This window comes from Antennarius striatus, chromosome 1 (genome assembly GCF_040054535.1).
Source record: "Antennarius striatus isolate MH-2024 chromosome 1, ASM4005453v1, whole genome shotgun sequence".
Taxonomy (NCBI): domain Eukaryota; kingdom Metazoa; phylum Chordata; class Actinopteri; order Lophiiformes; family Antennariidae; genus Antennarius; species Antennarius striatus.
In genome coordinates, this window is record NC_090776.1 from 30870404 (window position 1) to 30886925 (window position 16522).

At 40.8% G+C, this 16522-nt stretch overlaps 2 protein-coding genes across 4 annotated transcripts; one reads left to right on the top strand and one right to left on the bottom strand.

The window, feature by feature from the left end:
* Window positions 1–251: 251 nt before the first annotated feature.
* Window positions 252–7133, bottom strand: tfb2m (transcription factor B2, mitochondrial). Of its 3 annotated transcripts, XM_068326206.1 has the most exons (11): window positions 6976–7133; window positions 6117–6401; window positions 5789–5972; window positions 5535–5626; window positions 5113–5266; window positions 4613–4761; window positions 4428–4517; window positions 4187–4231; window positions 3942–4090; window positions 2227–2430; window positions 252–1673 (listed from the first exon to the last, which is right to left on the bottom strand). In XM_068326206.1, exons 2-10 carry the CDS (start codon window positions 6384–6386, stop codon window positions 2241–2243), a joined length of 1323 nt encoding a protein of 440 aa, XP_068182307.1. In that variant the 5' UTR covers window positions 6387–6401; window positions 6976–7133; the 3' UTR covers window positions 252–1673; window positions 2227–2240. The 3 variants fall into 3 exon arrangements, with proteins under 3 accessions (XP_068182307.1, XP_068182223.1, XP_068182139.1); XM_068326122.1 differs by lacking the exon at window positions 252–1673 and having other exon boundaries at window positions 1716–2430; window positions 6117–6429; XM_068326038.1 differs by lacking the exon at window positions 252–1673 and having other exon boundaries at window positions 1717–2430.
* Window positions 7134–7397: 264 nt separating this feature from the next.
* Window positions 7398–16489, top strand: LOC137603084 (saccharopine dehydrogenase-like oxidoreductase). Its single transcript, XM_068326329.1, has 12 exons — window positions 7398–7680; window positions 9123–9235; window positions 10342–10422; window positions 11834–11963; window positions 12186–12235; window positions 12318–12448; window positions 13151–13268; window positions 13660–13779; window positions 13888–13944; window positions 14031–14142; window positions 14355–14436; window positions 15645–16489. Exons 1-12 carry the CDS (start codon window positions 7482–7484, stop codon window positions 15733–15735), a joined length of 1284 nt encoding a protein of 427 aa, XP_068182430.1. The 5' UTR covers window positions 7398–7481; the 3' UTR covers window positions 15736–16489.
* Window positions 16490–16522: the final 33 nt, after the last annotated feature.

The following is a 16522-nucleotide window of genomic DNA, read 5'->3' on the forward strand; positions in this document are numbered from 1 at the left end:
GGTGTGTCTGCCAAACTCTGAAGCCAAATCAACTCCAGATATTATTTACTTTGACCAAATGACCTTGTTAGTAGAAAAATGTATTTCAGAATATTTCCCTGTCATTACGTTCATTACAAATTTTAGAAGTTCAGTGGACATAAAGTCTACACACCCTGACTAAATGTCAGGTTTTTGTGAGGTAAAAAATGACAGCAAGGAAAGCAATTGCACAGCCTTTAATGTGACCTATAACCTTTACAATGCCATTGAAAAATAAACTAAAACCTTTAAAGGGAAAAATATCAAATATAAAATAACTGGGGATATGGCTATGTTCAGATTTAACCAATTACATTCAAACTCATACTAAATTGCAGTTGACACACACCTGTCACCACTTGAAGTTCCTCTGATCAACCCAAAGTAACGTTCTGCTGTTCTAGTAAGGTTTCCTGACATTTTTGTAACCTACATCCTGCAGAAAAAGCCATGGTCGGCAGAGAGCTTCTGAAGCATCAGAGGGATCTCATTATTCAAAGATATCAGTCAGATGAAGGCTAAAAAAATACGTCCAAGGAATTAAACATAGCATGGAATGCAGTGAAGACTGTCTTCATCAGGGGGCAAAAATATGGCGCAAAAGTGACATCACGAAGAACAGGACATCCTTCTAAAATTGATGAGACGAGAACAAAACTGGTCAGGGAGGGCTGCCAAGAGGCTGACAGCAACACTGAAAGAGCTGCAGGAATTTCTCACAAGTACTGGCGGTGTAGTACATGTGACAACAATCTCCCGTCTTCATGTGTCTGGGCTATGGGGTAGGGTGGCAAGACGGAAGCCTCATCTTAAAAGAAGAAACTCCATTGTCCCCAACAGGGAAGTTATGTTTTCACTCAGGCAATACATGCAATACATTTACATACGTACATTACATATATATACACATATACATACACATATACAGTATGTGTGTTAGACTTGCATACAATATTGTGTAGAGGCCCATGAACAAACACACAACACACCAGGTGCCAGTAAGCATGTGGTTAGCACATAGAGGGAGGCAATGACAGGCAGCGACTTTGTGGTGCTCTCAGTCGAGCAGCTTGTATGGGGCGTGGTGCCTTGCTCATGGGTGCCTCGGCAGTGACCAGGGGGTGAGCTGACGGATCCCACCGTCAGCTCACACTCCCGAGGATGGAGCCGCTGATCTCTTATCCTAGGAAGCCCGACTAACCACTTCAAGAATATTCAACACTGCTCATCACCAAAAGAACACCAACAGTGAGGCATGGTGGTGACAGCATCATGCTTTGGGACTGCTTATCTTCAGTTTGAACCGGGCCCTTAGTCAGGGTGGAGTGAATTATGAATGGTTACAAATACCAGTCAGTGTTGGCACAGAATCTTCGGCCTTGGAAAGCTGAAGATGAAAAGGAACTTCATCTTGCAGTACGACAATGAGCCAAAGCACACATTTAAATCACCAAAAGAATGGAATAAGTTCATTTTTTCACCGGAATAAGACTGAGGCTTTTGATTGGCCCGGCCAGAGTCCCGACCTGAATCCCGTTGATTGAACATCTGTCGGATGATCTGCAGAGGGCTGTGCACAGGAGATGCTCCCACAGTCTGTCCGATTTTGAGGGCTTTTGCAAAAAAGAAGTGGGCAAGATGTGCTACTTAATCTGTCCGAGGAAAAAAAGAATAAATAATTCAAAGGACTTCCATTGAAAAAAGACCAATTTCCCCATTATTATTACACAGTACATGAAAATTGTGACTTTTATTGATTAGTTTCAACTTTCAACACACTGCTTAAAAAATACATAAAACGAGACATTTCATACATTAGACAAGTTTATGCACCTACAATTAATATAAAAAATATACAAGCTTTGGCGCTATACAATGACAGAGTCCACTCCGGTACAGACATCAGTTTGGAGAATTGTAATAGTTATATGTTAGGTTGTTTTATGGGTAGCTGTCACAACTTATCAACGAATTTGAAGTTACCATGTGTCTATACATCATTTTTGTACTTGATTTAACCCATTTCTATCCTCTTGATAGTGAAGCATATGAAGCTGAAAAAAATGTTCTTTGCTCTGACATTCAGTCTATGACTGTCTTCCATTTGTTTCCACTTCAGGTTGCAAACCTTTTATTCACTTACTGTTATATTATACATGTATGTGTTTGATTTAATTCTTTTTTTTTTTTAATGATAGGCTTTACCTGTCAGTAAATATTTAGGTCCAACCCATTCTTCCTGTGTTCTCTAAATTTTCCCTGTAAAGCCAGCTCTGTCTAAAGTCTTCACTCTTGTCCATCAGCAGGAACAACCGCAGATACTCGTCTGGGAACACATGGCCTGTCAATATGTCTTCTCGCATGCCCATCTCTGATAACAGCTCACTTCCCCTATCTGGACACCACAGGCTAGTTTTTAAAAAAGGAAGAGAAAAAAGAAGAGACATCAATAAACCAAAAGCAAATGAGGTCAAACGGTACGTTAACTGAAACATCTTGTAACTAGGCAGTCAAAAGACTGCAACATCCTGCGACACTCCTGAATTCAAAATTTTACCATGACCTACTTTCATAGGTCGGGGTCATTAAAAGACCCAAGATCCAACATGTAACTGGTGCATTCTATTTGTTATTAGGTTTTAGAGATGTGCACCTAAACAGGTATAAAAGTGAAAATGTGACTTTGACCTAGTTTTTCAATGTCAAGGTTGTGATCTAATTTTCATCCCCTTGTCTCCGTGAATATAACGCCCTTTGTTTCGTCTTTCTATCTTATCCGGTTCCTGAGATATGTGTAAAAATATCAGGATAGAAAATATCTCAGACTGTAGATCAAAGCACTAGCTTTGATTTATGCCAGAGGATTTTTTTTCATCTTTCTATCTGCAATGGTTGAGAAAATATTTGGTGGACGAACGGAAGGACGAACAAACACACAAACACTGACAATTACAGTACATCACCGATTCGTGGGATGTAATTATTCAGGGAGATTGGACTTTAATGTTCCACTAAAAGCCATTCCCACGCAGCCGATTTGCTGACTGCAACATACACAGAACACCATGTGAACCTGAGTGTCTGTTGTTTTTGTGGTAATAAAATGCTCAAATGATTCCTTAAACCACATGCGTCAAACTCAAGGCCCCGGGGGCCAAATGTGGCCCGCCACATCATTTAACGCGGCACGCGAGAGCATAAAAGGTCAGAGTGTCTAAAAACAAATAGGTCAAAAGTGTGCTTTGGCCAAAACTACAATTCCCACAATGCAGTAGTTCAGCCCATTTTAAGTCTGACAAAAACGTTTTGAACAAAGTTAATGTCCTAACTAGTGTTTGAAGTTAGATTTATTTATTCACTTGAATAGTTTGATCCTTGGTGGATGAAGTTTCAAGATTTTATGCTATAACAGAGAAACAGGCAAACATAGTTTTTCCTGTGCAACTGTAATGTTTGTAATTACTTCTGGCTCTTTGAGGACAGTCAAAATGCTGATGTGACCCTCGGTGAAAATGCGTTTGACACCCCTGCCTTAGATGATGAGTTCTGTAGCTCTTCAATCAAATGTAAATGAGTTTAGGTTACCATTTGGTCAAATAGCAATAACATAGACAGCGTCACTCGACATGAAACACAAGCACACAATGAGGTCCACAAATCAAAAACTCAGCTCCTGGAGTGTAGGGGGGTTCCAGCAGCAAGGAGACAATGCTGGCCCAGCATCTGTTGCTTTGCTGTGTCCTCTGATTCCAGTTTCAAAAGCCTCACGTCACCACTGCACAATATTACTACTGTACTGTAAACCTGAGCTCAGTGAAGGGCAGCTAAAGGATGACTGCAGCAGCATTTATGTGTACTGTATGCTGGCATGGTTTCATGCGTTATCTGGCCTAAAGGCATGAATAGAGTAGGTTGCTTACTTGAGCTTGTCGATGAGCTTGCTCTTCTTCTTCACCAGACACTGTTTGACCATCACTAGCAAAGCTGTAGCATTGGAAGGAGTGAGCCCTGTAGAAAACAGATCAGCACGTGGTCGCAGACGCACCAGACAAAAATTGTCTACGGCACGCTGAAAGAAAAAAGGAACACGGGGAAATATTTTTGTTTCCAAATGACAATACCAATCAACTTTACAGTGTTTAGTTGTTCAGCCTGTATTCTTTACCTGCTTAGCCCTGGATGAAGACATCACTATTGACTGCCGGGGCTCCTGCAGACACAAAGACGCAAAGGATGACAAAGTAGCAAACTGTCTACTAGGGAGTTCTGACATTTTAGTGGTATGATCTACTGAATGCATTAACTTCATAGAACAAGTATCGTAACACAAAACAGTCTTAAGATGCCATTTTCTTCATTTTTTACATATTTAGTACATTTAGATAATGCACTGCCTTACACTTTACCTTGTGCAATAGTGAAATGTCACAAGCCATCTGCCAGAGGACACTAAAGGCTCTATATTTCACCATGTCACCTGGCTGTGATAATAATTTCTGACAGAAAAAAAAAAATCAAATTATAAATTCATTTAATATCTTGATTTGTAATATTAGTTATATAATTTAAAGGTTTTAAGCTCTTGTTTTACCAGGCATTCCTTCTCGCTTATGAAGAGGTTGAGCTCCAGTCTTCCATATTTGTAGAAAGACTGCTGTTCAAATAAAGAATAAACCATCTTCAGCAGCAAGCCACGCTCATTGTGCGGTGGTAGGATACCAAAAACCTTCCCCGGGATGTCTAGAGGGACATGCAGATTATCAAAAGACAATTTAGAGGGAGGGATGGTAAATTACGGTATACATTGAACAGAAATAATTCTGCAAATCATTGTTGATTAAAAAAAAATTCTGGGTCAAGTTATTACACTGATTCGATGGGATTTTTTTCAAGAACAATAGTAAAAACATTGCTAAATAAAATTTCTGCATCACTGAAATTGTTTTACCAATCAATTTTGAACATAAGTTCAAACTTAACAGTATTACAGCAATACGTTAAGAAATAACTGGGATTGGTTTATAGCCAATCTCTTTATGCATTTGAATGTGTATAAACAAGATTTTGCAACATGACAGTATCTTTTCTCACCATCCGTCCAGGTTCTCTCTGATATTCCCAGGTCAGTAAAAAGACTCTCAGAAAACCTGGTGGGGGGTTTAAAAAGTCCACAGCCGAGGGGGTCTAGCCTAAAGAAGTTACAGTGAACTACTTCCAGCTGACCATCAAGTTGCCTTTCCAAATCCTACAATACAAAATATAAAACATTTATTGCTACACAAACGATTGGATAGACAACAATAATTACAAACACAATTTCAGAAAGTTGGAATGCAATGTGTGACAATAAATCAATACAAATGTTAAAACCTCAACATGTGCTTAATTTATAATTCTTAAAATGACTGATTTAGCAACCATTCCTGATGCTTGCGATGACATCTTTCTCTTTTCCAGAAACCAAAAATCTGTTCATAGGACGACGTTGTTTGATGCAGAGATGTTTCCATTACCTTTAGGCCATGTAGAAAGAGCTTTTCCCCTTCAAGAGCAATAACTCTCTGAGCTCCATTATTTAGCAGTGTCCGAGTCAACACCCCAGGGCCTTCAAAACATAATAAAAAAATAAAAATAAATAATAACAGCAAAGTATTCACTGTAACAGACAATAAATTCAGTTTTCCAATGATTATGCCAAAATAAAAGAAAATTCAACACCACACAAGCTCACAGAAGAAATTCATACTGTACATCAAGTGTTCAATACCTGGGTTACATTCAAAGATGATTGTTTTGTCATCCTTAGGTCTCAGGTGCTCTGTAACAAGTGTAGCCAGGTCTGGATCCACTATTAAATATCTCTTATGTTTACAGGATTTTGCATGCCTTATTTTCTCCTCTGTCTCCCCAAGGTCAAGAAAGTCATATCTGCTTAGAGGAGGATGCTGGTCCTGGAGACGGCACATTGAGATTGAAAACAATTGAAACGTGTGACACAGCTGACAGTACATTAACAACCACTGTTAGTCTTTTCATCAACTTGTTTTTTTCAGTTTACAGCACAAACTCAAGAAAGTCCTAGGCTAGAGGCTTACATGTACAGCCACAGTAGAAAGGTTTCTGGGTGACGAGGAGGCGGATGTCTTCTCTGCACAAGCCTGTTGAGAGCTCGTACCAAGTGTTGGACGACCAGGGCCCGAAAAGAGACTGTCCAAGCTGTAGAGCCTTTTATGACACGCAGGAGCCCAAGGAGCACAGAGATCTGAGGGAGCCACATGCAGCAATACGGCTTTGTGCAAAAAAGATCTGTTTTTAATGGTGTGGCAACAAACGGAGCGCATGGTTCTACAAATCTGAGCAGACATGGTGTACAACTGGGCCTGTAACGACAGAAAAGGGACTGGGTCACTAAGGGATTGAGATTGAGAGAAAAGACACAAAAATATGTTAAAATGACATAAAAAAGACAAACTTTGCTGTCCATCTGTTATCATTCCTTCGTGATTTCTAGGTAATATTTAGACAACAAATATCGCAGTACCAGACAATGTGCCAGTAGATAACTTGTTTATCTAGAATATCTATAAAAATCTATACAGTGAGTGAAAATGTAAACGACAGATTTCAATATTCTGCATGATTTTATTAATCGCAATGCATTTTATGAATGCGTGTCTCAGCTCCCACACTGGGGGGCTATGTCCTTAAGAAAGTACAACGGTTCTCTCATCTTCCGTACGTCTTCACTATCGATTACTCTGCATTTACTCTGCACTTCAGACATCAGCTCGGAAAAAGATCCCAGTAGAACCGTTCGTATGTAACTTTGTTACAAGGCTGTATTAAACAACATGCTAACACTGTACTGACAACATCAACGTTGCTAGCAAAACGCTAATACTTCGACAAATAAATGTATTCGATGACATTTCATGGAGAGAAATACGGCCGCACCTTTTTGAAATGTCTCCTGTATTTCCAGATATGACTATGGGTTTGGTGTGGGTATTATCCGCCAGGAACGTAGGAATTCTGTGACATTGAATCTTGCGAATCCTGACCCCACGATTTGCATCTCTCGTGCGGTCGTAACTTGTGGGCACATATGAATGACGTAATTACCATGCGACTAACGTGATATCCAATGAGAGAGAGAGAAACTCCAGGAAGTTGCTGTGATAATATGAAATATTAATGTTAAAAAGTGGAAATTGGTTGGATTTTTTTTATCTTAAAGGTTATCAAGAAAAATAATAAAATATATTAAATCGCCACTGAATATGACTGTCCAGTTACCTAGAAATAACCACTCTCTTTAGGTATTAGCATACTAGCACAATATTGCTACGGAAGTAGATAAGGACGCGCCTCTGGACTGCACGCAGCCTTGCGCGCTGCCGTCAGTCCGCCGTAGAGGTGGAGGTGTGACGGTGCGGTCCTCCAGTCTCTCTGCTGTCACGATGGTGTGCGTTGAAACCAGCTCCAGCAGGCCGTACCACCTGGTCATTTTCGGAGCCTCTGGGTTCACTGGACAGTTTGTTGTAGAGGAGGTGGCTCGGACGGTCTCCGAAGGTCCAAACGGGGCTTTGAAATGGGCCGTGGCGGGCAGGAGCAAGCAGAAGCTGGAAAAAGTTCTGGAGCAGGCCGCCGGGTTCCTCGGTATGTCCCGTTAGAGGAAGTCACAATTGTTGCGACCAAGATGGTTTAAGTAAATGGATCATTTTTAAAATTGTAAATTGCGGTCCTGTTCCGTGTGAAGACCCGGGAGTCGCGCTACTAGACGGGTTTTGTGGACTCGCTGACAGACTGGTGTGTCCAAGACCGGCTCACCGATCCTGATCCGTTGTGAACCACCCAGACCTGAAGCCCTGAACTTCGGTCAGCTTCACTTATCGTCTCACCTGATCCGGCTGTGATGAGCTAACGAGGCCCTTCAGCTGATTACTGACAACCGATTTACTCAGTCAGTCACCAGCAGGAACGGTGTCCGGAGGGACCCCAGTCAATTACAGTGGGGGTCTTCAGGGAAGGACATGATGCATGTTTGAAAAGGACATCTGTAGGAAATAATTCTTAGCTTAACATTTTTAACTTCAACTTATTAAATCTATACCTTTTTTATAGTTAACTTTAAGCAGACATAATGGCATTTCATTATTCAAAAGACCAATTAGGGTTGTGCATAATTGTTTCGATTGATGGTAATAATTAAATACATTTTTACTTGTTAATTATAAAAATTGCTTGGGAATTAGTTTACTATTGGACGTCTCATCCCTGAATTATTTCTAACAGGAACAGAAATATCATCTGCCTGAATGAAATCATTTGTGGAATGTTTAACAAATGTTTACTGATGCTGCCTTTTTCCAGCTCGTCTGTTGGTATTCATGCAACACACTGAGGCATGGAAAATAACTCCATAAATAACTATCAAAACCAGGGATCTGTTCTTCTGTCATGACAGTGACATGAGTTTCCAGAGGATTAGATAGTCATTCTTTTGCCCCCTCCTCTTCAGAGGTTGTGCAACAGCTGATGGAACATACCTGCTGGCTGTGCAGTGCACATCCATTTAGCACACACCCAGCCTGTGGGCTGCACCAGACATCCAGACACTTGGTAGACTCTGAAAAGGCCATTTGTCTGGTTTTGGTTACACATTTCTGAATTGCACTGCCTTCTTATATATTGAATATATGTGGAAAAAGTGCTTTATAAATTCAATTTATTATTATTATTATCATTATTGCTATTGGTATACAGGTATATGATATTCAGCTCTTTACACCTGGGATTAATAACTGTTTGTATTTACCAGTGTGACTGATGACAGTTTGTTTGAGACAGGTGAACAAACATTTTGATTGAAATACACTTGCCCGTAGGAGTGATGGTGTGTGTGTGTGGTTGTCTGTCATTCTGTGTGGCTCCGCAGCGCACTGGCGTTGTGCCAGGAGTGTCCCCCGCCTCACGCCCTATGCCAGGTGGGATAGGCTCCAGCTCCCCGTGACCCACTACGGCGGATAAAGCGGCAGAAAATGGATGGATGGACACTAGAGCAATCTTTCCTTATGAGGTGTGTGTGTGTGTCTGTCCAGGTAAGCCGGAGCTGAGGTCAGAGGTTGACATCATTGTGGCGGATGTAGGAGAACCAGACTCCCTGGCAGCCATGTGCAAACAAGCTGTGATTGTTCTCAACTGTGTGGGGCCTGTAAGTAGATGTGTGTGTGTGTGTGTGTGTGTGTGTGTGTGTGTGTGTGTGTGTGTGTGTGAAGCAGAACTCGTTTTTTCAAATGTCTGAAACAGTTTTACCTTAAACGCCTCTAGACTCCTGCATGCAGCCATCTGGTGTGAACCAAAATACTGGTTACTGTAGGAGAAAATATGGTTTGGTGCAAAAACATAGATGAGGAGTAGGACACCAAGGACATGGGACAACTCACTAACCACACAACTCACTAACCACACAACTCACTAACCACACAACTCACTAACCACACAACTCACTAACCACACAACTCACTAACCACACAACTCACTAACCAACCCAGTAGGTTTTAAACAAATTATGTTCTGAACTAAAAGGTTTAAAGTTATTATTTAACATAAACATTCTTTTTAATTTTAATTTAATTTAATTTTATATACTGGTTTACATTCATATTTGTTATCATTTAACTATTTGTATATTTTTTATGTATACACTGTTTACACTATGTTTGACACCTATCCTACTTTAATGTGCTTTCAATTGCCCCTTGGGGAAGTTTTTTTTTAAATTGATTTGATTTAAAACTCACTCTGCCATTGGTGTAGCTCGGCATAGCCACATACAGTATAACTCTTCTGTCTTCTGTTGCTTAATTGTCGCACACACACACACACACACACACAGAGCAGTCTTGATTTGCACAATGAATGCTTCTGTCTCACAGCATACAATCAGTGTTACTGTGCTGCAGTTGGCGTACAGAGTAGGTTTTCTCCACTCCTTGGTGTCCTATGCCCCGTCTACGTTTTTGCACTGAACCACGTTCTCTACTACAGTAACCAGTACTTTGGTTTACAGCAGATTTTTGCCAGGTTGGTTAAAATAGGAATGTCGTTGAAGTTGGCAGCGAAACGTTTGTGTGAAATCCTGTGGGGGGGCTGTGTCTTGTGCATTCATAAGATTGGGGGTCTTGGACAGATCATCCTAGGATGTTTGGAGAATGATTTTAAAAGTTACAAGCAGGTGGAAACAAGGTTGTTGATGTAATGGTAATGAGAACTGTGTTTTATTTGTGTGTGTGTGTGTGTGTGTGTGTGTGTGTGTAGTATAGGTTCTATGGCGAGCCTGTGGTCAAAGCCTGTGTGGAGAATGGAGCCCACCATATTGATATCAGTGGAGAGCCTCAGGTATGTCCATTTTTGAGCGTGTTTCTTTTTTCTAGTGTGGCACACTGTAAGTCACACGTCAACTTTACTCATTAAATGGATTAAAAGTATCCGTTGATATTTAAATCCCGCGAAGCGGTGATGTGTTGTGATGTCAGTGTCTGTGTGATCGTCCTCCCACCGAATATCTGCACAACCGTTCAGATGGAAAGATGGAACAAAAAGCACATGACTCAGGTGGCAAAGGGGATGAAGATGAGATGATGACCTTGACCTTGAGAAAAGTAGGTCAAGGTCAAATTCAACTTTTGTACACTCAGGAACTTGATAAGATAGAAAGACGAGGGAGAAGGCCAGTGTGAGTAAGACCATAGATCAAAGCTGGTGCTTTGATCTACCTATGCACCAGCTTTGATCTATGGACTTACGCACACTGGCCTTCTCCCTATGCACTAGTCTATGCACTAGTCAGGTACTACTTTCAGGGTACCCTGACCTACCCTGAAAGTAGGTCAAGGGGATGTCCCAGTCTGACTGTATATGTATTAGTAATTTTTTAATTTTGTGTAACTGGTCTTGCGTTGATCAACTTTTCATAGAAATATATTGTTCATCTGTCTCCACCTGAATGTTTTTGGTGGGCGTTGAATGGATGACCTGTAGATCTCCTCACATTTGGCGTTGCTGCTGTTTGTGATTGGATTACACAAACAGCAGCTGGAGTTCATGCTGTGGCCTGAGACCAAATTATCTGACTTGGCTGCATGACGGCAGTTTTCCCTCGCGGTCAGATGCTACACCGTCTAATGCAGCGTGCCTCATGGAAACAGTGAGCATTCTGATAGCATAACTTTTGTTCGACTTTTCTTAGGCAGCATTTTTCATCCTCATGACTCCTCTAAATGTCTAGCTACACGCCCCACCTCTTGCACCGTTCCAGACAGAAATCTTATTGACGAAGAAACACACTTTTTTTATTATTAAAAAATTGCTGTGTCTTTCTACCGTATCATTGTTGATAAAGTTCCACAAATGTCTTCAATCAATACTTGAGAATTGGTCAGTCAGTCATCTTCAGATCACCACCGCTGTATCCGCCGCAGCGGGTCACGGAGAGCTGGAGCCACACACAGACATACAACCACACACACACACACTCATTCCTACGGCCAATCAACCTAAAGCGGATGCTTTTGGAGGGGGGAGGAAGCCGGAGACCCCGGAGAGAACCCCCCAGACACGGGGAGAGCATGAGAACTCCACACAGAGCGGGACTCGAACCCGGGGCTGTCGTGTTGTGAGGCGGCAGCGCTAACCACTGCACCACCGTGCCGCCCTACTTGATAATTAATTCAGTATAATTTAATGGGCACTCTATAAGCACTTTTGGTGTGATTCTACATATTTTATGTGTGTTTTTGTTTGAGCTCAGTTTCTGGAGGGAATGCAGTTGAACTACAACAGACAGGCAGCTGAAAAAGGCGTGTACATTGTTGGAAGCTGTGGCTTTGACTCCATACCTGCGGATATGGGAGTCGTCTACACCAGAGACCAGTTCAGAGGTATTCACACATCCACTTTCTCACACACCCACGTACACAGAATGAACACAGAAGGGTTAAAACCTGGAAGGGCGTTCTGAAATTGTTTGACTCGGATCAAGGCGAACTTTTCTTCAGTCCAAGGACCATTTCTCTATTAAATGTGATTGGAATCTGTTCGCCCCCTCCTCCTGGTGCTGAGCTGTTACTATTTATGATTTAGCCATTGACACTCTTCCACAGGCACGCTATCTGCAGTGGAGAGTTACCTGACTGTCAAAGCAGGACCTGATGTAAGCTATGATACATAAATCCAGCTCCTGGTGCATTGTTTCCTTTTGCTTTCATCAGTCAGTTGTGTTTCCTCTCTGTCAGGGTGGGTGTATCCACGATGGCACATGGCAGTCCGCTGTCTACGGGTTCGCTGACGGTCAGAAGCTCCAGAGTCTCAGAAGGCAGTTTAATCACAAACCTCTCCCTACCGTTGGCACTAAACTTAAACGCAGGTTTGTGGGCTACTGATCCCTGTTGCTGACAAACAAAGTCTCTGAATTTTGTCTCATTTCTGTTATATGAGAAAGCTGGTAGTAAAGGATCAATATGAAAAGTTGGGAGGATTACATAAACGATGTTCAATTATCAGGATCCACATTAGCTGCCAATGTGTTGGCCACTAGTCTTTCTGGGTTAATCCTAACCAAATACAATACTATAGTGTTCTTTTAATAATAAAATTCAAAATAGGGGAAAAAATTCTTGTAAAAGAAAAAACATGTAAAGATCTTTAAATCTCCTCAAGTGGTATGACTAATGGAAATGTATTTTAAAAAATGCTTTTCACCAATGATACCACATTTTGGTAGAAGTTCAGGCATCACGTGGCTGAATGGTAGGGTTGTTCTCAGGAGAGCCATGTGAGGGGTCCAACACAAACATCATTGTTTAATAGTTTAAAAGTCCCGACTGCAATACAGCAATCATCCACCATTTTTGTTAAATAGGATTAAAAACTATTCAAGAGCCCAGTGTACACATTTAGGCTATTCCCCATGTAATAAACCAACTTGTCACTACTCTCTGTTGGTGCAGTTGTCCACAAAAAGCTGATTTTACAGTTTTTCTGTAAATGTTTGACAATTTTGGTCTAAAGCTTAAATCCCACACATTAGTATGCCATTAAAAGTGTGTGTGTGTGTGTGTGTGTGTAGGGGATCAGTGTTCTTCAGTGATGACATCCAACAGTATACAGTTCCCTTTATGGGTTCTGATCCATCTGTTGTGAAGAGAAGTCAGCGCTACCTGATGGAGGAATATCAAGCCACTCCGGTCTGTTCATAATTGTTTGTCAATTTATTTTGTCATTTTCTTTATTCAGTCTTTGTGTTCATTTTTCACTAATGTTGCACAAATTAAGGGACAGCTAAAGAAATGTTCCTGAAACCTGCTAATTTGTTGTCAAGTCTCATCTTAATTCTATTAGACCTGACAAACAAATCACTGGTGGTGTTGGTCCTCTTTGTCCCTCAGATATTAAAACTCATTTTTGGAGTCTGATGGGGTGCAGACCTCATTCTTGTCTTGTTTTTTGTCTGTGTGTATAAGGTCATCAGAAGGATGATCTAACTAGCAGACAGGGTAACTTATTGGTGTACAGGATCACTGCAGAAACAGACTTCAGCTTGAGGTGGTCTTTGACGCGTTGATCAATGTGTTGCAGGTTCAATATGGAGCGTATGCAGGAATAGGAGGAATCATGAATGTTATAAAGCTGATGTTTGTTGGCATGCTGTTCTGGTTCTTAGTCAAGTTCAGTTTTGGACGCAACCTGCTCATCAAGGTAAACAAACACAACATGCATTTCATACAACATAATGCTATTTATCAGAGTACAGATTGTGTTCTCAGGAATGTTTTGGTCCTTAAGTTTACTGCTTGTCCTCCTCAGCACCCAGAGCTTTTTTCTTTTGGACTTTTCTCCAAGGCTGGGCCGAGTAGAAAGCAGGTGAGAAAGACATCATATTTCTGGAGTGTCTTAGGAATCTGATGTTTTCCGATTTGTGTAACTTGGCGTTTCCCTTTTTGTCTTAGATGGAAGGATCATCCTTCCAGTTTGCCTTCTATGGAGTAGGCTACATGGAGGGGCAGGACCCTTCCCAAGGAAAACCTGATGGCAAGATCCGTACGCTGGTTCAGGGGCCAGGTAAATAAAAACCTGAGTATAATGAAGAGCAAACGGATGCTTCAGCACACCAGAGGCCCGTCAATCCTATATCAGTTGGTTCCTGAACTCTGTTGAAGGCTTGTCATTGTTTGTCTAGCCTACATAAATAATTTCAGGTAGTCTGTCCTGTTTTGTTTAAGGCCTTCCATGATTTTTCTAATGTTATTTTAATTCTCTGCTGTTTGTGTTAGAGTGTGGATATGTGGCCACACCCATTGCTATGGTACAAGCTGCTCTAACAGTCCTCATGGAGCCCACAGCCCTGCCCAAGACGTGAGTCATTCCACCCCACATCTACTTTCAGGCTTCACACCCAAGTACTAACACTGAACCACATTTTTTTCTGATAAGCCAGTTTGGAACTTTGTATCTTAGCAGTGTGTCTGCATTATTCAGTTACTGTAGCTCAAGGCCTGGTGCTTGTTCACTCATTTTTTGTTTAGTTTTATGGAGATAAAGCCATTCTGTAAACTGGGCCCTTACGTGCATATCCATGGAGCTAGTATGATTGCTCATATCAATCAATAAATGCTGTTTTATTATCATAGAAAGGCTAAAAGCAGTGGGCTCACCTGGGAACGTTTTTGATCATCGGACTTGGTGTAAATGTTGCAACATGTTTTATGTCCCTGTGTGCAAGTCCTAAGAAACTATTCATCTGATTCATACCTGATCCAGGTCATTTACACACCTGTGTTTAGAGCTTCATAGCAGATGAAGGTATGCTAAGTTAAAGAAAAAAATTCAATGCCAAATACCCAAAAGGAAAAAGTTTGCAAAAAAATTCTGGATTGGTGCTCTGATGAAGACATGTTGGGCATGTTTGATGACACGGCCAGAATAAACGATGAAATTAAGATTAGTTTTATCGTAAAGTTTTCTTTTTTTACCATTTAGGTATTAAAGAATGGAATTAAAACAGATTATTTTGGTTTGGTAGCACAAGTATAATACAAGGCATCCTTTTCAGAGACCCACTAAAAAACTAAATTTAGGGTGAAAGTTTGAGATGGGGTCATTTTGATATTTTTTCATGTATCAATGAAAAAATGGTGGAAAGAAATTTTAACAAACAAATATTTATCTTTTGTTTGTAAACTTTGCGAAGGTAATTTTGGCCACAAGAGGTTAAACTTTCAGTCATTTGTGTTGGAGACAAACGGTCTTCAGGTTCTGAGGAGATGGTATCAGCTGGCTTCAGGGAAGAAGCAGGTTACACCCTGAAAGAGTCGCCAGCTCCTCGCAGAGTCACACATAGTCTAACTCTACTTATATTCACACCTACAAAATTCTGCATAGTATAATATACTGTAGTATAATTACATACAATACAGGAATGCATCAGATATAAAAACTTTTACTGTACTTACTATCACTGTATTTTTTAATTTTTATAATGTGGTGGTTTAACACCCATAATTCTATGAATGTGATTTGATATTCTATGTTTTCAGTTGACTTCTTTCTTTTTCTATGTGCAGCGGTGGTGTTTACACTCCAGGAGCTGTTTTTGCAAAAACTACGCTGATCGACCGCCTTAACAAACATGGCATCCAGTTCTCTGTTATCTAAATATTTTCACCCCCGCTGATGAAAAATGACATAACTCCAACAGTGTTTCCCAACCAAAGACCGTAAGAAACACTAATATCTAAATGGGTCCAACTTGATTCACCACTAACACCATTATTACTTTAATTGAATTATCAAAACACACTGAAGACAAAAACGTTACTCATATTAAGAATGAGTTCACCTGAAAATACTTTTCTCTGTATCAGTGTTAGAAAGTAAAAGTTCTCCAGTCTGTAGAAGCATTGTTTGTGTAACTTGCAGTAGTGTTTCCTGCACAAGGATTTTATTAAGTGACACTAACGTAGTAGCTGGACCTGTGTTGTTCTCTTCTCACAGCCTCCTGTGTGTGCATGAACCAGCATGTCTTTCTTTCACTGCCTAAAAACTCTAACCGCTTGGTTTATTAGATGGACCTTTACTAAATCTTCCATCTCTTGGTATTTAACATCTATTTGCATTTGAGCCCAGCCAGAGAATGCATAAAGCTGTTTGTGCACAAAACACACGTTTCTTCTTGCAAGTGAAAGGGTTCTCCTTAGCTGTTGTGTGAAAGGTTTGAGGTTTCTTTGAAAGGTCTCTCTCCTGAGGACCGGGATAGTTGAATCAACAAGGTGATGTCGACCTCCAGCTGGTGTTCTCACGTCTGCTGTTTGAGCATTATGTGCACGACAAGACGTTTGTAGGGTTTTGTTTTGGTGTGCTTTGCTTTGTTTGAGCCTCAGAAATAAAGCCAGTTCCGCTTGTGTCAAAATGTCTTTTGTCTTCCTCAGATTTAGGAAAACAC